Source organism: Glossina fuscipes, unplaced genomic scaffold (genome assembly GCF_014805625.2).
Source record: "Glossina fuscipes isolate IAEA_lab_2018 unplaced genomic scaffold, Yale_Gfus_2 1, whole genome shotgun sequence".
Classification (NCBI taxonomy): Eukaryota; Metazoa; Arthropoda; class Insecta; order Diptera; family Glossinidae; genus Glossina; species Glossina fuscipes.
The window spans coordinates 41,846,437-41,866,632 of record NW_023998415.1 but is presented as its reverse complement, the minus strand read 5'-3'; the positions used below and the strand labels follow the sequence as shown (position 1 = coordinate 41,866,632).

At 34.3% G+C, this 20,196-nt stretch overlaps 1 protein-coding gene across 15 annotated transcripts in view; it reads right to left on the bottom strand.

The window, feature by feature from the left end:
- Positions 1 to 20,196, bottom strand: part of LOC119645211 (titin) — a 152,221-nt gene that overhangs the window by 28,773 nt on the left and 103,252 nt on the right. For 7 of the 15 annotated variants that reach the window (XM_038045234.1, XM_038045235.1, XM_038045246.1 and 4 more), the window contains 12 exons: positions 18,980 to 19,174; positions 16,984 to 18,907; positions 16,755 to 16,915; positions 12,633 to 14,424; positions 8,907 to 9,113; positions 8,683 to 8,843; positions 6,585 to 8,312; positions 4,475 to 6,023; positions 3,794 to 4,270; positions 627 to 715; positions 354 to 534; positions 60 to 222 (listed from right to left, as the gene is read on the bottom strand). In XM_038045234.1, coding sequence (XP_037901162.1) covers positions 125 to 222; positions 354 to 534; positions 627 to 715; positions 3,794 to 4,270; positions 4,475 to 6,023; positions 6,585 to 8,312; positions 8,683 to 8,843; positions 8,907 to 9,113; positions 12,633 to 14,424; positions 16,755 to 16,915; positions 16,984 to 18,907; positions 18,980 to 19,174 — 8,562 coding nt within the window. In that variant the 3' untranslated portion in view covers positions 60 to 124. Of the gene's footprint in view, positions 1 to 59; positions 223 to 353; positions 535 to 626; positions 716 to 3,793; positions 4,271 to 4,474; positions 6,024 to 6,584; positions 8,313 to 8,682; positions 8,844 to 8,906; positions 9,114 to 12,632; positions 14,425 to 16,754; positions 16,916 to 16,983; positions 18,908 to 18,979; positions 19,175 to 20,196 lie in introns of those variants that run through there. The other 8 variants (XM_038045243.1, XM_038045247.1, XM_038045238.1 and 5 more) reach the window with 6 other exon arrangements.

The window sequence follows — 20,196 nt, the reverse complement described above, 5'->3', positions numbered from 1 at the left end:
TAAGAAGAAAACTCCAAATATGACGAAAAAAAAAAAAAAAAAAAAAAACACCAAAAACACAAAAAAACGTTCGTTAAATATCATATTAAGGAAAAATAAACTAAGTAGAAACTGTTTCAAGTTTTCAAGGTCGTTGATATTTGCCAGTGACTTGCAGTTCAGCACAAGTGGTAGCACGGCCCAGAGGATTTACGGCACTACAACCATAGGAACCAGCGTCGTCTACGAGGGAGAAATTGAAAATAAAGAAAAAAACATATATATATATATATATATATATATACATACATATATATATATATATATATGTATGTATTATTGAAGCATTCGATTTTATATTCATTTGCAAAGACCTGGATATGCATGCGGTATGGTTAGGCGACAAACGCCATTCCTATATTCCAATTGATGTTTTTGATTGTTTTCCAGATCGTAACCGTTTTTATGCCAGCCTACATCCGGTTGGGGATGGCACTGAACAATACATTCAAAACGTGCCGTTTGCCCAGGAACAACTGCTCGATCCTTTAATGGCTAAAAATGGATGGATCCAAAATGGTTTTCTTTTTGTTTTGTTTTTTTTTTTCTTTTTTATGAAATTAAATTTTTTCTTTAATGCTACATACCGTTATAAAAGTGGGTGGCTTTTGAGGATAATCTTCACGATTCAAATAAGCATTTACTGGTTCATCATGTTTTGTTGCTAGATCAGTTACTATAATATGTTTTTTTTTTTTTTTTTCAAATAAATTTTAATATAATTTTTTGTTTTTTTTTGTTTGTTTGTTTGTTTGTTTGTTTGTTTTTTTTTTTTTTGTTATTGGTAGTTTTAAATCTCAAACGAAATGTTAAAGAAACTTACTTAATTTTCACTTTTGCATAATTTTGAAAAGTTTTTCTTTTATTAAGCACTTCAAACAAACACAATTAACATGCATTAGCAACACATAAGTAGGCACAATATTAGAATTGTTAAAAATTAAATAAAAACAATATTTCATGCATTTTAAGCATTTAATTAAGTTGGGATTTTAATGTATAAAATATTCGCAGCCAGGATCTCAGCGAAATTCTTATACCGAAAATAAATGCAATTAAAAACAAATAAAAACAATATTGTCGACGAAGGTCGACTCTTTAAATGCAAACTACACTACACCACTTTATCTTGATTTCGTGATGAAGTACCAAACATAATAATTTTTGGATTTTAGTAAAGACACACTTACACGCGAAGAGAGTCAAACCGAGAGCGGACGTGATCCAAATTTGGCAAGATTACTTTTCTTGTCATGTTTACTCTTCACTAGTAATCCCATACGGTTTGGGATACAAGAAATGGACCCAATTTGATACGAAGAACTTTCTCAATACTGCCAAAAACCTACTACTCTCGATCCGTTCTCATTATGAAATATGCGAAACGGGACCTTTTTGCCATGCTTGCCAGGCTTGCTTTGCATAGGAACGATTTATATATAAGAGGGCTTTCAAAAACTGGCCCATCCCGTTCATATTCTTGCCTTCATCTAATTGTTAAGCCGAATTAGAGGCTACTGAGGGATTTTTGCGGTTAATTTCGAAAAAAGTCATTTTTTTCATGCGGAAAACTAAATTCCCAAAGTGCCGGTTCTTTTATAAGAATGTTTGTAGACATGTTCTAAGGCACCAATCGATTTGCAATAGGTGAATCTATACGGACAAGTATGCATAAATAGATTGAAAACATTGATTCGAGTCAAACGGGATGATTAGAAATGAATTTCATTTTTTTTTTTTTTTTGGATATAACATACATCCGCCAAGTGGTGTAGAGTAAAATATGCAATCGTATTATATAGCAATCAAACAAAAGAACAATGTAAGTTATTTCGTGAAAAGCTTTCCCTGAATAGCTTCAAAAACTTTGGGAGAAAAGCTATTAAAATTTTCCACAAAATACTTTTGGATCATTTTCACAACTTTATCAATTATAGCTTTATTGTCGTCTGCATCTGTTATATGTGATATTCTTTTCGCAAGGCAAAGAGATAAAGCGTTTTCTTTCTACGTCATTCTACGACAAGTTTTTCTTTCAAACTCTTATGGTTAAGGTTAAATCTTTTTTCTAAATTAATTCAGAACTCAAGGTTAATTGAACATGAATTGATTGTAAAATAGTTTATAAATAAAAAAAAAAAAAAAAAAAAATCTCATGAAATGATCTATGGAAAAACAAAAAAACAAAAAAAAACAATATTTATTATAGGTAAACTAATTTTATGTGTTAAATGTACGAGAAAATTTGTGTTGCCTCTGAACGGGCAATAAATTGCAGGGAATATCTGCGACGCCATCTAGTATAGCTTGCATGATAAGCACTCGTCGTAATGATAGAGAAATGAAACGCAATGAAAAACTCATGGAAATAGAAAATTATGGGGATAATCTCATGTATGAAAAATTTTACAAAAACAATTGAAAAAGAGAGTGAAAGCCAGCTTCCAGCTATATGAATGATGATGCTCCAAATTAATATCGTCTCATTCTAAAGGCGACATGTTACTTTATTTATTATTATTTTTTTTTTTTTATAGCGTATATAACATTAGGTAGCGATGAGTATCTTCTTCGTTGTGATAAATGATTTGAAAATTTTAATATTTTTTTTTTTTTTTAGCTTTTGATGAGCTTAGATTTGAACCTAAAAAGACGAACTAACTTGACCAGTTCTTGATGGAAGTTGAAAGTCACTCTTTTTTTCTCTTTTCGTTATAAAAAGTCCAGCAATGTTTAATAATCCTTGCACTGATCAAAGATATGATAGAAATTGTGCTAATTCTGTTCGTCAGTTTGTGTGTGCCAACGAATATAATCTAATTTATTAAAATGTTTGTTCTCTTTTGTACATTTGTCTCGTTAGAAACCCTGTCGCGTTTTCGCTTTTATTTTTATTATAATTTTTATAAAATTTTTTTTTAATTTTACCTAAGGGAAACAATAAATCAATATAATTTGAAAGGATCATAAGCTAAACAGACGGAGGAAACTTTTTACGTGCCTCTACACCCAAAACAAAGTAACGGCCGTAAGCCATGTTGTAATAACTACTTTCATGATGGTATAAAAAGTTGATTAATCCTTTTTTTTTTTAGTCACCTTTTGATTGTAATGATTTGATCGCTGATGGTGGAAACGTCTTACGACATTAGCAGAAGATAAAATGTGAAAATGAGAAATAATGTAGCTTTCGAAAGGATGAAGACAAAAATCAAAAATATGTAAATAGAAATGCAACTTTTCTCTGAAGTGCGGTAAATATCTTAAGTTAAGCACATTTTTCGGGACCGCAAGAGCATGAAATTACTGACAGAAATTCCGAGTGAAGCAAATAATGACATTTGACTGATAAAAATTATCAAACAATATGTACATAATGATCAAAATATCAGAATTATTGCCTGATGTATATATCTGAATATGATTTGATAGATGGCAAAGAAATTTTATGATGATTAAGCAGAGATTTTGTGCCTTTCTTGGCGAAATGTAAAAAAGAAAGAGAGTTATTTAAAACCTGAGAAAAGTTATAATACTGTTAACACAGGTTACTAAAAATGCAAAGCAGGATAGAAAAACGTGACAAGATTCGATGATAAAAATTGGTCTGATTCGAATGAGCTGTAGAATATTTATAGGTAATGATTGTTTATTTACTGTTTGATGTAACCGTTTAAAAGAAAATTAAGCATTTCATTACAACATCCAAACCAATCTACTTAAATGGGAAGCGTTTCTGTTCGGTTAAACCAACCTGAATAGGTTCGTGGCTTTAATGTATCATTGGAGTGAAAACGATCAATATTTATGTCGATAATACGAGTGCTAGGCAGACTATTACGTCTTTGTGGCAATCTATTAAATGTTGTACAAGGTCTAAAAGTTGTTTTAACTGCGGGACGTGATAAGGTTTCAGAGTAATCGGAGTAATAACCTTGATGAGTACTATCGGAGTTTAAATATGGACTGGAGCGCTTAGCATAACTTGGGATAGTTGAACGTTCATGGTAGACGGGTATATTTATATCCCTACCGACGGGTAGAGGATAAGGTGACTTCTTGTTAATTGTTCCTTTAAATTGTTGTTCTGCTGTCGGTAAAGTTGATGAAGATTTATTCCATTGGCTGGTCACAAATTTATGACCTTCACCCGGAAATAAAATACCGAATTCATAACCAAAATCATATTTAAAATAAATTAAACCAGTGTTGGGATCGACACATTTTGTACCTGAGTAATAAAGTAAGTAAATGGAAAAGGGTACAACAACAAAGACATACTTATTAAAATACTTTTATAAATTTATATTTTCGGATCAAGTTCAGTTAAGGGGCAAAAAAGAGCTTTCCAAAACAAGCCATTAAAACTTAAAATGATGCCATAATTGAAAAAAGAAATAAAATTGAAAATTGTTTGCACGATTTTCTTACTTACCGTATTGCGAAACTCTGGTTTCATCTCGATAGGCTTGTGGTCTGTTGTCACCCTCACTAGGAGCACGCTTGAAAATCGGTCTAAATGTGGGTGTTACCACTCTATGTTCGGGAGAAGTAGTCGGCCCATTTACGAAGGTTGTCTTTAGGGTTTTCGAACTGAACTTTTGCATGTCTTGTGAAATATCCTCCATAAATTTATGAGTTTTTTGCTTCAATGTTGAACCCATCGCTTTACCTTGCTTCTCGACCTGCGGTGGTATATAACCGTATTTGGGCGGTGAGCCCACCTTTAAATTCATATCATCACGCGAAAAGCTCTGTGATTGTTGTTCTTGTTGCTGTTGTTGTTGTTGTTGTCGATCTTGCTCGTATAAGGTACTACAATAGCGGTGATCGCTTGAACGCATCGAAGATTGCCGATTAAATGTTTGATGGCGACTTTGATTGGTTAGATTGCTGCTTCGTTCGTTACGTAATGCGTTTGCATCGACTTGAATTTTAGTCGGCATTTCAGGTCCTTTATCAAATTCCAAGGGTGAAAGAACACGCTCGTATGTGCGGGGCAAGCTGCAAGATCGCCCGGGTCGAGGCGGTTCAACGTGACGAAAACGTAATGGCCCCGATTCGCCCATCGGAGTCCACAAGGGAGCGATTTTAGCATTTTCTATCTCGTTTTCGTAATCGCTTTCACGAAACTCACCAGGCACAAATCTTGTAGGTGTGGCTGGGGGTGGCATCCGCTGTTGACGAACTGGTGTTATGCGTGGTGAAGGCGTAGGGCTATAAGGCAAAGTTTCCAAAGTGCGTTGATTTTTTTGATTATCAAAGTGTATGACTTTCTTGGTTTGTTGCATATTAACTACGCGTTCGCACGTTTCAGACGACTCCTTCATTTGCATTATATTCTGAGTTTCAGTAGCCATTTTAGCGAGATGCACAGGTGTGCCCGCTATAGCTTTGTAATACATAGTTGGTTGGGATTGAGGCTGGAACTGTGGCTGAGATTTGTATTCTCTTTGTGGTTGCTGCTGTTGGTTTTGCTGTTGCTGATGTTGTTGGGCCGAGGCCAGGTATTTAGCGGCAACCGGTTTTGGCTTGAAAACTTGTGGTGTTGGTTGTTGCTTCTGCGACTGATAATTACGTGTTTGTTGTTTCGACTCCGTTTTCATTTCGTGGTGCATTTCTTTCCGTATCGGTTCGAATTTTGGCTTCAGCGGTGTTGGTTCAAATTCCATTGGCGAAGGGGCCGCCATCGCTATCGGAGATTTGTAGCCATTGGATTTGGGTATCGTCATAGGTGGATAAACCACACGATAGCCCTTAATGTCAGATTCGGATTCATAATTGCGTGACACTGAACGGAAACGTTCATCGATTTCGCTGCTGTAATCACTAAATTCCGCAGGAGTCTTGCGTTGAGCTGGCACTGGAATCGGCGTTGTCGAGAGTGGAGCCTTAACCGGCCTAAATTGCGGCATTCCACCACCCGATGAAGCCGAAGACATTTGGTAAGATATATTCTTTGTCATTGAAGTGCATTTGTAATCCTAAAGAAAGTAGAGAAAACCAAAAGTTAGAAAGAAATTATTTAAAATATTTGAGATAACGAAACGAATGGATAAAGCTAGCAAAGCATTTAATGCAGCAAATGAAAAGGAAATTAAGTAAACATACTTGCATGCTTCTGAATATGCGGACGGAAAATACGATTATGTTAATAGAGAAGACACAAACCATTATATATAAGATACAAAAATTACTGAACTATCAATACTATATAGGCAAATAGGATGAATTTTAAATTTAAGCTTTAACGATTCCTGGCTTGTATCTCACTATTTTTGCTCAATAATATAAATATAAAATAATGTTCTTTTACGGAAACAGTGATGCATTATTAAAGAAAATATATTGTTAGGTTAGTTTCGATAATGAGTTATGATGAGTTTATCTTTTTACAGCAACATAATATCAACAAATCGTTGGATTTACTCATTTTAAAGGTTATGACAGAGTATAACTACGCTGACGGTATATGCAGTTTTCGAAATTTACACACATTTAAATAATTTATACAATACACATGGAACACTGAACAACAATCGAACCTTATCTTCGTGATGATATTTATTCTCACTGATGCTGCGCGATTCTTGCTTGTCTTGGCCGCCATTCACAAAGGATGGAAAATAAAGCGGCTGCTGTGTTGTCGTTCGAAATTTCTCCGAGAAAGCCGTAGGCTGACTCTCAGAGTTATTCGATTCATATAACGATTTTTTTTCCATAACGCTGGACTCCATTTTAATAAAACTAGACATTTCTTCGGTATCGGCTGCATATCCATTTGTTTTCAAAGTGGGCTGATAGGCCTTTTGTAAGGGAACACGAAAACAATTCTCATCTGATTCACTACCGCTATACTTCCAGCGATCACTTTCATAATCGCTTTCATAATATTCGCGTCTACCTATTTTGTTGGCCATCACTGGAGGTGGAGGCTTATAAAGAAAGCTTTTATTAAGCCCACTAGATGCACTCATTAATGTTGGCGCCGGCGTCAACGTAGGAACCGATAAAGGCAAAACTTTAGATGGACCGCTTTGTATAAGATTTTTTTCCAATGTCTTTTCCATAGTTTGTACTATCGATTGCCGTCGCTGCTCGGGTTCTGGAGCGAAACAAATCTCTGGTGGCGTTCCCGGCTTTAACTGAACATGATCTATAGGACTCTTCATTCTAGGTACGTCTCTGCTGCTAAAGGGTGCTAAGTTCGTAATTTGTTTTACTAAGAACGGAGCCCTTAGTTCCTTAGTAGGTGTGGATAGCTTAGGAACTTTAAAATCTGGTACTGATTGTTCTAAATCACTGGTACAACTTTCATAACCGCTAACATGGTTATTGGGTGTCCACAGTTTTTCCATAGCTAATGCTTCGGCAGAAGGCTTCGGGGAAGGTGAACGCGTATATCGTTGGCCTGGACTAGATAATGTATCAACTGACTTCATAATGCTTTGATTTGATTTGATTATACTGTCAGTTTCTTTGCCTAAACTCGCTGGAGCTGCAGGCGGCAAGATTGGTACTCCGCCCTTAGGTTTATCTTTTTCCTGCAGTTGATTTTCTTCCAACTTTTTAATTTTCTCGCTAATCATTTGCGGTCTGGTTGCGGTCTGTTCTGGTTTAGGGATATAACAGATTTCAGGTGGCGGACCTGGTATCAAATTAAGACTTTTGAAATCTTCTTCTAAATTTGTTTGCGGGTATTTAATGTCCGATGCCAGAAAGGCTTGTTTCACTTCGTACTTTTTATAGTTATTTTCCGAAGGCTTTTCTAAAATATCTTGATCGATTTTCTTGAAGTATTCAAAAGAAGTTGAAGTCTTCTCCTCATTGTTTGTTGATGTCATGGTGCTGTTAAGCTCAGCCTGATCAAATACTGATGACGTCGATGATGGTGTTGGCAATAAAGCGGATGGACAGGTAGGTTTAAATGGCTCTGGTGGTGGGATTGGTTTCTTGTGTGTGTTATCTGTGATGTCAAACACTGTCTGAGAGTGTTGTAAGTGATCAATTATATCCTGGTTATTAGTAGTTTTGATGGATGTTGGTAACAATTGGGTATGGGTGTTAACACTTTGTTCAGTGGGTGCCTTCGTTCGTTGTTGACCCACCTGGGGTAAATCGGTTATCGGTGATTTGTGCTCTAAGCGCACGGTTGCCTCAGTAGTGCAACGATGCTCAGTTGTAATCTTTGACTCAGATAAGCCATGCAAATCGGTCGCTGTGGTAACCTCAGAGTGATTGGTTTGGAACGACATGGGTTCTCTGGTGAAATCCTGTTGTTTAGGTGTTGACAAATACAAATTTTATGGACAATCACGTATGATGATTTGTTTCAGTGTAGGATAGTGTTGATTGAATATAAGTTTTTGTACACCGAAAATAAGCGTTTTTCATAATTACATTTCGGAATTCATTTTGAATAAGATTTTTTTATTTGAAAATCAGCACAAAAAAAAAAACAAAAAGAAAAGTTCGGGATACAATAAAATAGAATTTTAGGAAAACTTAAACAAAAAAAAAAACAAAAAATTGTCTTTACAAAATGCGTTTACTTGGGCTTTTTCTTTCTTAACTTTTCTATATAAAAATTTCAATTTTATTTGTTTAAAGCTATTTATCAAAATTGTAAACATGCAAACTTACTTCAGTTTTAAATTCGGTTGCAGTCTTATGGTCAATTGTTTTAGCAACCTCTTGAGCACGTTCTGTAGTTGGTTCCAAAATAGCGCAATCCGCGATACTTTTCGCTTCGCCACCAGCATTAGTTGCCTTAACCATATATTTACCGGAATCGCCGATTTGACCTGACAATTATTTAAAAACATTTATTTTCAAGAAATTTTCAAATATCGTTATGCCCTCTTTACCATTTTCTATTATTAACTTGTGCGAATTGCCTTGATTTAGGAGTCGATGAGATGATAAATTGGCTTCGCTTAGAGGTTTCTCATCTTTCATCCATACAACTGTAGGTTCAGGCAAACCGGTTACCTCCACTTCCATTATAATTTTTTCATCTTTCTTTACGACTTGAGCTTGAAGCCGTCTTCCGAATACAGGTGGGAAAATCGTTTCTAAATATCAATATAAATTAAATTTAATTTAATTTAATTTATTAGTAATCTTTTATTTTACGATAATCCATTGCATAAAGAACCGTATAACGAAAAAAAGAGATTTCTTTTTAGCTCATCTACTGTTAGCACACGATAAACATAAATACTGCTCTTTCTACCCAACTCACAATACACAATATCTCCAAATTCTTCTGATCACAAGTGCGCCCACACGTATAGGGAGGGAATGGTTAGTTACATTAAAAGGTGCGTACATATCCATTTTGTGGTTGCGAAAGTAAAGGTAAAGAGAAAAAAAGTTTTTCTCCAATATGTTCTTTGAACCTTATTTGTAGAATGCAATACATTCACCTGTAGTTTTACAGCGCCCAGAAAACGTAGGATAAAGCCCATATTGGGTTAAATGTTTTTGAAACAAAAAATTATTGTCTCTTTGGTGGCATGAAAACACATAGAATGATCCTAAAGGATTTTGATTTGTATAAAAATAATGTTTGTGTGTGATTGGTGTGGACTGAAAATATTACACATTTTAGAACATGGAAATGGCATTGCAGACACCTTCAATCGAGAAAGCTAGGATGAGAAATGATGACTGATTTGTGATGGCATAAAGTAGATGACTTCGAACTATGTAATTTTAACAACAACTTTGCATCACTGTCTATTTACTTCGTCTACATGAAAACTTCAACGACCTTGTAATCTCCATAACTGCCTATGTAAACGATATAACTCTAATGGACTTTTTACTTTCGGATTATGTTAGATCATTAGCATTGCCGGACTCCTTAATAAATCATCAACCCTCAGTGACCTTATTCACTAAGATTGCTTGTGTTAGTGGTGAATTAAGAGCAGATTGGAATAGTGGAACAATGGCCAGGAGAAGTACTGTCCCATGATTGAAATTTTACAGAAATCCAATTATAAATATAAAAGCCGTCAAACATATGAAATTATTTTTAAATAACAATGGCATGAACCAATATTCATATGTAAAATAATAGAAAATTCACGTTGATAGCTTTTTATTACAAATTAGAATGACACTTATTTGATAACTCTATATGCAATCTTTAGTGATTTTTTTTTTTTTCATTTGCTCGTATGCATCATACATATATATATGCATCTGTGGTGGGAGCAATTAAAAAATGAAAAGGTAATTATAGGTGTGTGAAACTAAATAGAGCTTTTACAATTGCGGGATTATATATATATATATATATTGCTTCCAAAACCAACACAGGGACAAATCAGTCCTGTTAGATATATAAGTTTTTGGGGCGGCCTTCATAAATGCAGAGACGACATCTTTTCAATTTGTTTCATTATTTTCATTTTTATACGCTTATACAAATGTGTGTATATGTGTAAATATCTAGAGAAAATTTCATTTAATTTGTTTGTTTGCAATACATTAACATTCTCCCACATACGACTTGACTATATGACTATGTTATATACAAACTATAAGCAAAAAAAAAAAAAAATTTATTCATCGAAAATGCTAAAAATAATCGCTATCGAATACCACAATATTCCAAATTGTGAACGAAATGATTAACAAAGTTTTTCCAATAGAGATTTGTTTTATCGTTAGAACTAAAACATAATCTTAAGTAAAAACAAAAAGAACAAAAAAAAAAGAAGCAATTAATAAACGCCTACAGAGTCAGTCTGCTTCCTTCATTTGTCTCTAATGTGAAATAATTTCTTCTTATTTTCTTTCTACAAATTTTTTTTTTTTTTTAATTTAAATATCAATAAATACTTCAATTAGCCAGAATTTCTCGCTAACAAGTATTAGATAATATACTTAAAGGACAACTGAGGAGATTGTTTGTCAATTTTATGCCATACAATTATTAAACTAATTAAAAGCATTTTGAAAAGATGTAGGAACGCTTATAGACCTCGCTGGATAATAGAATTAGTTAGTCATTGCTTTGAAGAGAATATAAACGATATGTTTAAATTAGATCGGTGGATCGGTGGTATTAAGATATGAAAAACTTGAGATTTTATTTTCATTTTCTATTCAATTTAGATAAAATCTTTAAATTACTATATGTTCAATATTGCACTTCTCATATGCGTCGATAACCTTGAAATATCTTTTAGTATAATGAAGAGCATTTTTTTGCTGCGTCTTTTATATATATATATGTACTTAAAGAAGTCGCTTTGTGCCTATGTTGCAATATTCTGATCTAATTTTCTTTGACATTTCAACTTGTCAAGGTCACTTCTCCTTTAAGCGGGCAGATCATATGCGTTTAATAAGGTTTGTAACTCTTTCTTTTTTTTTTTTTTACCGAATGCAGGCTACTATTTATTACATTTACTGGCGAGAATTTTCGTTTCTTATAATTATCCCAATAAGCGAAGCATTGACAGTTTGTATGAAAAGAATTCAAATCGACATCAATTCGAAATATAAAAGTGTCGTAAATGGATGAAATATTTCGTCTCTATACTAGAGAGTGTAATTGATCGCTTGAATTTTTTTATTGCACGGCATTAGGCTTTACATATGTAGACCGTAAAGGTACATTTGATGCAAATCGAAGTAATAGATGGATATATACGATGTGTTACTTCAACTATCCAGTGTAAAATGGGCAGATAATCGTTGATAATATTAAATGGCTTTGAAACGAAGTACAAACGATTAATGGTCTTAATGGAAAATTCTCCGCTTCGTTTATCTTAATCGTTTCATATTGTATGGGAAATGCTACAAATTCTGAGAAATATAATTTGGAATGTTTGTTATATACATACGCACAAACGCGACTGATTAGAAATGTGAAATTGAGTAAATAAACTAAAAGATCATTTTGCAACTACTGGTCAGGGACAAAGTATTTTAAATGCATAAACATTAAGATACATTTGTAAACATTTGTATGTATACTATGTGTAGAATACATATGTAGAAATGAAATTCAAAAGCATTTGAATATTTTGTATGGTTTTTTTTTTCTCTATTTTCTATTTTGTTTAAATCAAATTTGTGTTTTATTTTTTTTTTTTTTTTCTTTCAAAGCTGTTTAATTGCATACAGTTTAAATGTGATTTCATATAAGAAAGTATTCAGTTGTGAACACAACCTACAATTAACCAATGACGGCGACTAATACAACAGCAACAGAAACAACAATCGTAATAATGACAAAACTACATCTCATAATACAAAATTTTTGTTTAATGCTTTTTGACATTTATTCATGCATATATTCATATATGCATATAAATACATATGTATATATACATATATTCATATCTATAGCTGCATGTATATATATATATATATATTGTTTGTCGTACAATTTGGCAACCGTTTGACAAATGCATATCATGTCATTATATACATTTACGTTTATACATTATATGCATCTCATAGGCCTTTAAGGTATTCCTAGTATTGAATACTTTTTGTCGAAATGTTAAAAAAAAAAAATTGACGATAGCAACACAAAAAGCAAACATATATTTCTATGTACTTACTTTTAACTACCAAATCGGCAGTGCTTGTAGATTGACCCATTGCATTACTAGCTGTGACAGCATAGCGGCCCGCATCATTCACGTTCACTTGTTTTAATTCGATAGTAATACGATTGCATTTATTCGAAATTTTTAGGCGTTCATTATCAAATAACTCTTCACCATTTTTAATCACTTTTATATCCGGTGACGGAAAGCCATCATACAGAGCTTCCAAACTAACGTCCACACCTTGATCAACAATTTTACCCGTTAGCGGCGTAGTAAAACGTGGAGCAATTTCTTTGCGTGTACGAGTCGGTGAACTGGGTACAATAGCATTGCTCGCATCATTGCTGGCCGACTGAACTAAAACAAAAGATTTCTGCTGCATAGTGGGACTAGACATTTCTTTATCCTTATGCAACTCTTGGTATTTATGGGTTTCGATTATTTCGGGCCTTTGATTACCGAATTGCTTCAATGACTGATCGATATGCGTCGATGAGTGGTGAAGTTCGGTTTGGGGCATATTTCCCTCGAAGGATTGCACTTGCGAAGTAGAGGTAGAAGTGAAGGTTTGCTTCTTGAATGTAACCCTGGAAGACTCTGTGTTATCTTCTTGTGTCACGGTTTGTAGATTACTTTGAGCCGGCATGGCCTCCAGACCGGAACCGACCAAACCCAGGAACGCTACACATTCGGCTCGACCCACTTCATTTTCAGCTATACATGTTATCTTACCCACTGTTTCGGGTCCAGCATTTTGCACTGTCAACACTTGCCGCTCGCCGCTGGTGGAGACGAGGAAATTATGCCCATGTACCGGCTGATCATTAAAACACCAATGAACTTTTGGCGTAGGTTTACCTTTAACTATGCATTCAAATTTAACAACTTCTTCGAGATTAACCGTTTTATCGCTAAACACTTCTTTGAATTCGGGCCGGGTTAATTTTTCAACAATATCCACCTGCTGTGGCCTTTGACTTTCTGGAGCATTCACCGATTTTACTATTAAATGAGAAAAACATTTTGCATCTCCTGAACTATTTGAAACTTTCACAGTGTAAACGCCCTTATCGTCAGTGTTCACATTTTTTATAGTTAATCGGAAAACACCATTCGTACCGTTAGCTTCTATGTGCATACGTTCGTCTTCGCTTAGTTCCTTATTAGTTAAAAACCATTTGGCTTCCATAGGTTTGTCGCCACTAGTTATCACTTCCATTACTACCGTTTCTCCTTCATCCACTAGAACGTCACTTAAAAACTTTTCAAATTTCGGTTCCAATTCTTTGCTTTGTGATTGACGTTCAGTTTGAGCCCTGGTAGCTGGTTCAGCTATATTCAATGGGGTGACCTTGAGTTCACAGCTGCTCGATGCTTCACCCGCAGAATTTATAGCAACTACTTTATAATTGCCTGCATCTTCTTGATAAACCTCTTGTATAATTAATGAGCAACGGTCACCTTGAAACAAGAGTTGAATATCAACCGATTCTTTAACGGGCCGTTCATTATGATACCAAATAACTTCGGGCTCTGGTTGGCCAACAATTACACAATCCAAACGTACCGATTTACCCTCAAATATTGAAATGTCTTTCAAGGGCATTTGAACATTAGGCTTAATCGGTTCCATATCCGAAGCCATTTCCGAGTCGGAGGTTTCGTTTGGTAAACGTCCTTTAATAGTAACGTTACAAGAACTGTATACCTCACCAGCTAAATTTTTGGCAGTCAAAACGTATACTCCGGCGTCGTTTGGATAAGCTTGCGGGATTATGAGCGTTATGCGACCGTACTCATACTGAAATGAATAATTTTCGCAAAAAAAAAATATGAAAAATTTTGAAATTATTTTTACTTGGTGGTGAATATTATCTATCAGCACTGAGTGGTGAATACATACTCGCTCATTGTAGGCTGCATAAATATATTGTATATGAATTGGTGGTCTGGCAATTCACTATACGTTTCTGATTTTGTTTTTATTTATACGATTTTTTTTTTTTTTTTTTTTTTTTTTCATTATTTATTCTGCTTAATGTTTTCCAAAGAGATTTTTTTGTTTACTAAAAATCAATAAAATTAAGTTTATGAAAATCCGTCGACATCTCGCCCAGCGTACAAAGTATTTCTTTCAGTTTTAATTTTTTTGCATGTAATTGCTTTGAAATAGGGCTGAATTTCTTCGCAAATAATAAATCATTTTAGGTAATAAAATTTTTTTTAAAAGATATCCTAAACATAAAAAGCTTGTATATATATATATATATATATATATAAATATTTTTTTTGAACTTATCATTTTTTGTTTTCAAACTGCTATTAAAGAGAGTAGCGTAGTGGCATAATCGCCCAATTCATGCACAAAACGGAGCGTTGTCTTCTGCTATTTAGAGACTGTAAGTCGTTATATGTTTGTTATTTATTTATTTACATATAAAATATATTTTTGAAAAATTTTTCCCGCAATGTTTTTATAAAAATATTTTGGCTAAAGTCTTTGAATATTGAATCAAACAAAAAAAAAAAAAAAAAAAAAAAAAAATTAAAAAAACAAAAAATTTGGAAAGAAGCTCCATCCCAAGCAGATATATAAAAATCACAAGGTTTCTGTTTAGCTGATGGCCTCAAGGTCGATTGGCATTGTGTTTGCATACATCATATGTTTCTTAACTAAACTAAGAACACATTTTCGAAGTTTACACTATCTCCGTCAATTCCTACATTAATAAGAATAAAAATAATAAAGAACAATATCATGGACGGACGGCCAGAAGAGCGAAGTTAATCGAATCATAATTTTATATTGGTCACAAATACTTAACAGAGAGTCATTCATACATGTAGCTATCCAATATTTTACGTGCTTGACTACAACATAGAGCGTAGATCGTGTGTCATATGCATTTTAAATCATATTTTCATACAATTTGACAAGACCGATACATACCAATATCCATACATAGCCACTCTTTCTTATTCATCTGCGATATCTCTAATTATGAACAAACTTTTCAATCAACTTAATTGATTATCGTCATTAATTGGAACAAAGTGAAAGGAAAATTTGTAAATCAAAAAAAATTATTTCTAGATAAAATTTTCATTCCATAAAAAATGATTTCATTAAACGGATGAACAACATTAAATAAATGCTGCTATTCATCCTGATATGTGGTGTCTTCGATACGTATTTTTATGCATTAGAAATATCTAACAGATCTAATATGATCTAATAAATTATGGCAGAAGAGCCCTTTCCTTCGGACTGAATCGAAAACTATCTCATCTTAAATGAGATTTGTGCAACGAACCACATGTTAATAACTTATTACGATTTTTAAAAACCATTTTATATATACCAAGCTTAAAAAAGCATAATAATAGTTGCATTGGTAATTGTCTATTGTTTGTTAGCGGCACAATAAAACCAAAGTGTATATTATCATTCACACCTACGCACATACATGGGTGATTTTCTATCTGCTTTTGCTGATGTTCCGCCAGCGATAAAATTTTCAAACCATTAAAATTGAATTTACTGTGATGATCATGATAATGAGAGCGAAAGCCTACAGCCGCTTCTTAACCAAATTTTACTCGACGTTATGGCCAATTTTGCCTTGGTATGCATGCATGCATGCATTCAATATATTTGAAATTTTATAAATATTTATACATGAACGTGAATATATGTACATGTATATTATATACAAATACACACGCACACACACACACATATATATATATATATATATATATATTAAATTTCATATATTCATAATTTTCAAATTTCATTAACTTGACACAAATATTACATAGATGTCATTTATATGTACCATATATATGAACGGATGCATGAATGCAGATAACACGATCACTTTGCCATCTATTAAAAAATTTATTGTTAATGATCTAAGATGATAAAGCACTTGTTCGACTTGGATCATATTAATCACTTCTGGTTGCCTTGTCCCTGTTCAGATGGATAGTTGGGCAAGTCAATTAAACAAATAATAAATAAATTTATTAATTAATCTTTTTAATTGACGTCAATTGCGTGATCAATTTATTTTGGCTAAATTACATAACTTTATAGCGTATATGAAACTAAATAAGAAAATCGCTTACCTTCATTTCACGTGGCTTGTACGGTTTACCGTTGTGGAGCCAGCATATATCCGGTATTGGCAGTCCCCCAATTAAAGCTTCCAATTTAATTTTTTGACCAACACGAGCCATAACATTACTTAATGGTATTTTGAAGTGAGGAATTTCGGTTGGTTCTAGCGCTAAAAAATTTCAGGAAAGCATTTTTTTTTATGTATTATTTTCAACTCCTTTGATAAAACTTGCTTACGTTCTACTACTAAACTTGCTGAACAATGTTCTATGCCTGCGGTATTTGAAGCACTACACGTATAGATAGCATCATCTTCCAAGAAGACTTCCTCGAAACGTAACTTCGCTTCACCATTATTGTAACAGATAACATAGTCAGGAGAATCATCAATACACTTATCATTTTTGTACCATTGAACCGTGGGGAGAGGATTTCCTGTTACGGTACAGGCAAATTCAAAGGCGCTTCCCTCTTTGGCGCGACTGCTTTCTAGGAAACGTACTATGTGCGGCGGTATCATCTGGATGTTCGAAACATTTTCACGAACTGATAAATTAGCACTTGTTTCTCCTACGCCCACCATATTAGTAGCACGACATGTGTAATGCGCTGAATCAGCAGCAAAAGTTTCGTCGATTACTAGCCGGCATAAGCCTTTGTCGTACGTAGTTTTATAATCTGAGTTACCTTGTATCGAAACACCGTCTTTAAACCATTCAATAGTGGGTTCTGGTAGTCCGCTAACCGCACATTCAAAAATGAATTTTTCATTTTCATAAGCTATGGCCGGTTGTAGAGGTGCGACAAAAAGGGGCACTTCATACTTTAACGGAGTAAAAACCTCTACTTCTTTAGTTAAGCTTTGGAGTCGTTTCACTTCTTCGCGTTGACTTTGTTCACGTAAAGTTGCTAAACGTAATTCTTCTTCTCGCATTGCTTTTAAGCGAACCTCCTCTTCATGCCTTGCTTGTTCACGTAATTTTTGTAAACGAATTTCTTCTTCATGGATTGCTTGTGCACGTAGCCTTTGTATACGTAACTCCTCTTCATGTAAAGCTTTAAGGCGAATTTTTTCTTGTTCACGTGCGGCTTGTTCGCGAGCCAATTGTTCGCGTGCGGATTGCTCTCGAGCAGCCTGTAAGCGTGTTTCCTCTTCACGTAAAGCTCTTAAACGGGCAAGCTCCTCCTCTCGTGCGACTTGTTCACGAGCCGCCTGTTCTCGAGCCAATTGTTCACGGGCCAATTGTTCACGAGCTGCCTGTTCACGAGCAGCTTGCAAACGTTTTTCTTCTTCGCGTAAAGCTCTTAAGCGAGCAAGTTCCTCTTCACGGGCGAGTTGCTCACGAGCGATTTGTTCGCGTTCTGCTTGCTCACGAGCAGCTTGTAAGCGTGCTTCTTCCTCTCGTAAGGCTCTTAAGCGCGAGAGTTCCTCTTCGCGAGCCGCTTGTTCACGAGCCATTTGTTCGCGAGCCGCTTGCTCGCATGCAGCTTGTAATCGTTGTTGTTCTTCACGTAAAGCCTGCTCGCGGATCGCTTGCTCTTTCGCTGCTTTCTCTTGAGCAGCTCGAATACGCGCCTCCTCTTCGCGTAAATTTCTTAGATGTTTAAGTTCTTCTTCGCGTACAGCTTGCTCACGGGTTGCTTTCTCTCGTGCGATCAATAAGCGCTGCTCTTCTTCCCAAATCGCTTTTTCTCGAGCAGCTAACTCCCGTGCTAACCGTTCACGTTCGGCTTGTTCACGTGCTGACTGCTCTCTCAACGTTTGCAGACGTGCTTCCTCCTCCTGGGCAGCTCTCTCTCGGGCCTCAGCTTCGCGTTTCGCGCACTCTCTTTCAGCACGTTCCCGTGCCTCCTTCTCTTGTTGCTCTCTCATACGCTCTTCATTCTTTAATCGTTCTTGCACGACACTAATGTCTGATTTTAATTTGGCAAAATTTTGAAAAATGGTCATAACATCGTTATACAATTGAGAGACTTTGTTCATGTCATGCGGACACTTGGCAGCACTGTCCAATTTCTCGCGTAAAGGTTTTTCACGTTCGTTCACATATTTCTCGATATCATTAATTAAATTTTTCGCTTCTATTGAGTCCCTTAAATAAGTAATCTTATTCGAAACGCTATTGTAAAAATAACTGATCTCGTGATGTTCAGCGTCAATCTGAAAGCATTAATAACAAAATCAATCAATATAAGCAAATGAACAAAACAGATGGAAAAATGCAAATAATACCTTCTCGACCACTTCAAAGAATTCACTGGCTTGATTAAGTGCATTGCGTTTTTGTTTAACCTGATCTTTAAATTGTTGCCACTTCTCGGCGATCTTAATTAATTGTTCTCGGACATATGACTCACTTTCGGGGTTTGTAATTAATAACTGTTGTTTCGTATTCTCTGTGAACTTCTCGATACGTTTCTCAAGTAACTGTAAATTAAAGACATAATATCAATTTTAAAATTCATTTGTGCCATTAGACATATGCACGAAAAAAAAAACGCTTAACAGAATTTCAAATTTTTGATAAAATACAAAAAAAGAAAAAAAAAAAAAAAAGGAAAAGGAAAAAGCTCTGCCCACCAACTGTTTAAACTTCGAATCAATTAATTTGTTTGCATTAATTACTTTTTAAATAAAACATGAGCAAAAAGAAAATGAAGAGGAGCAATATTGAACAAAAAAAAATGTCTAATCACAAATGGCCAGCACAGCTGTTGCTGTCATTCAGAAATTTGCTTTAAAATGCAATGAAACTCATGTCACTGCCGAGATATGCTCGCGTAAATATTATTTCCTAACATATAAACGATTGTTGGATGCTGCAGTTTTAAAAAAACTTAATGTAAAAAAAAAAAAAAAAAAAAAAATTATTTATTTTTATTTAACATATATGCACAAAACATATAAACATCAGATATGTATATGCACGTCTTAAAACTATGTGAAGAATATGTGCTAACATGCAGTTCGAGTAAAAGATTTCTGTATCACATTATATCCTTTGTCCGTCTCATTGATCTTATTGTTGTTCTTATTGCTTGACTGATATATAAAAATAAATATGCTTTCACCGAAATTGAAAACCTAAGAATAATACTTTTTTTATTTTCAATTCGAAATATGTGAAGATATGTGCGCCCGTGTGCCTATATGCCTATGCTTTGCCTGAGACACAGTAATAAGTTGTTATCAGTTTCAACGAACAAACTGTAAAAAATGATCAGAAATTTACTAACAAATTCAATTTGCTATGATTATTGCATCAATGTTTTTAAAAAAATATTATTAAAAGTTTTTTTTTCATCTCATTGCAGATATGTGTGTATGTATGTATATATGTATATATGTATAATATGTATGTATTACACTTAAGTCGGTTATTGAAAAAGAAAGAAGGTAGAAAGTAACGAAATTTAGGCTAAAGTTTAATATAAAAACATTTCGCCTAC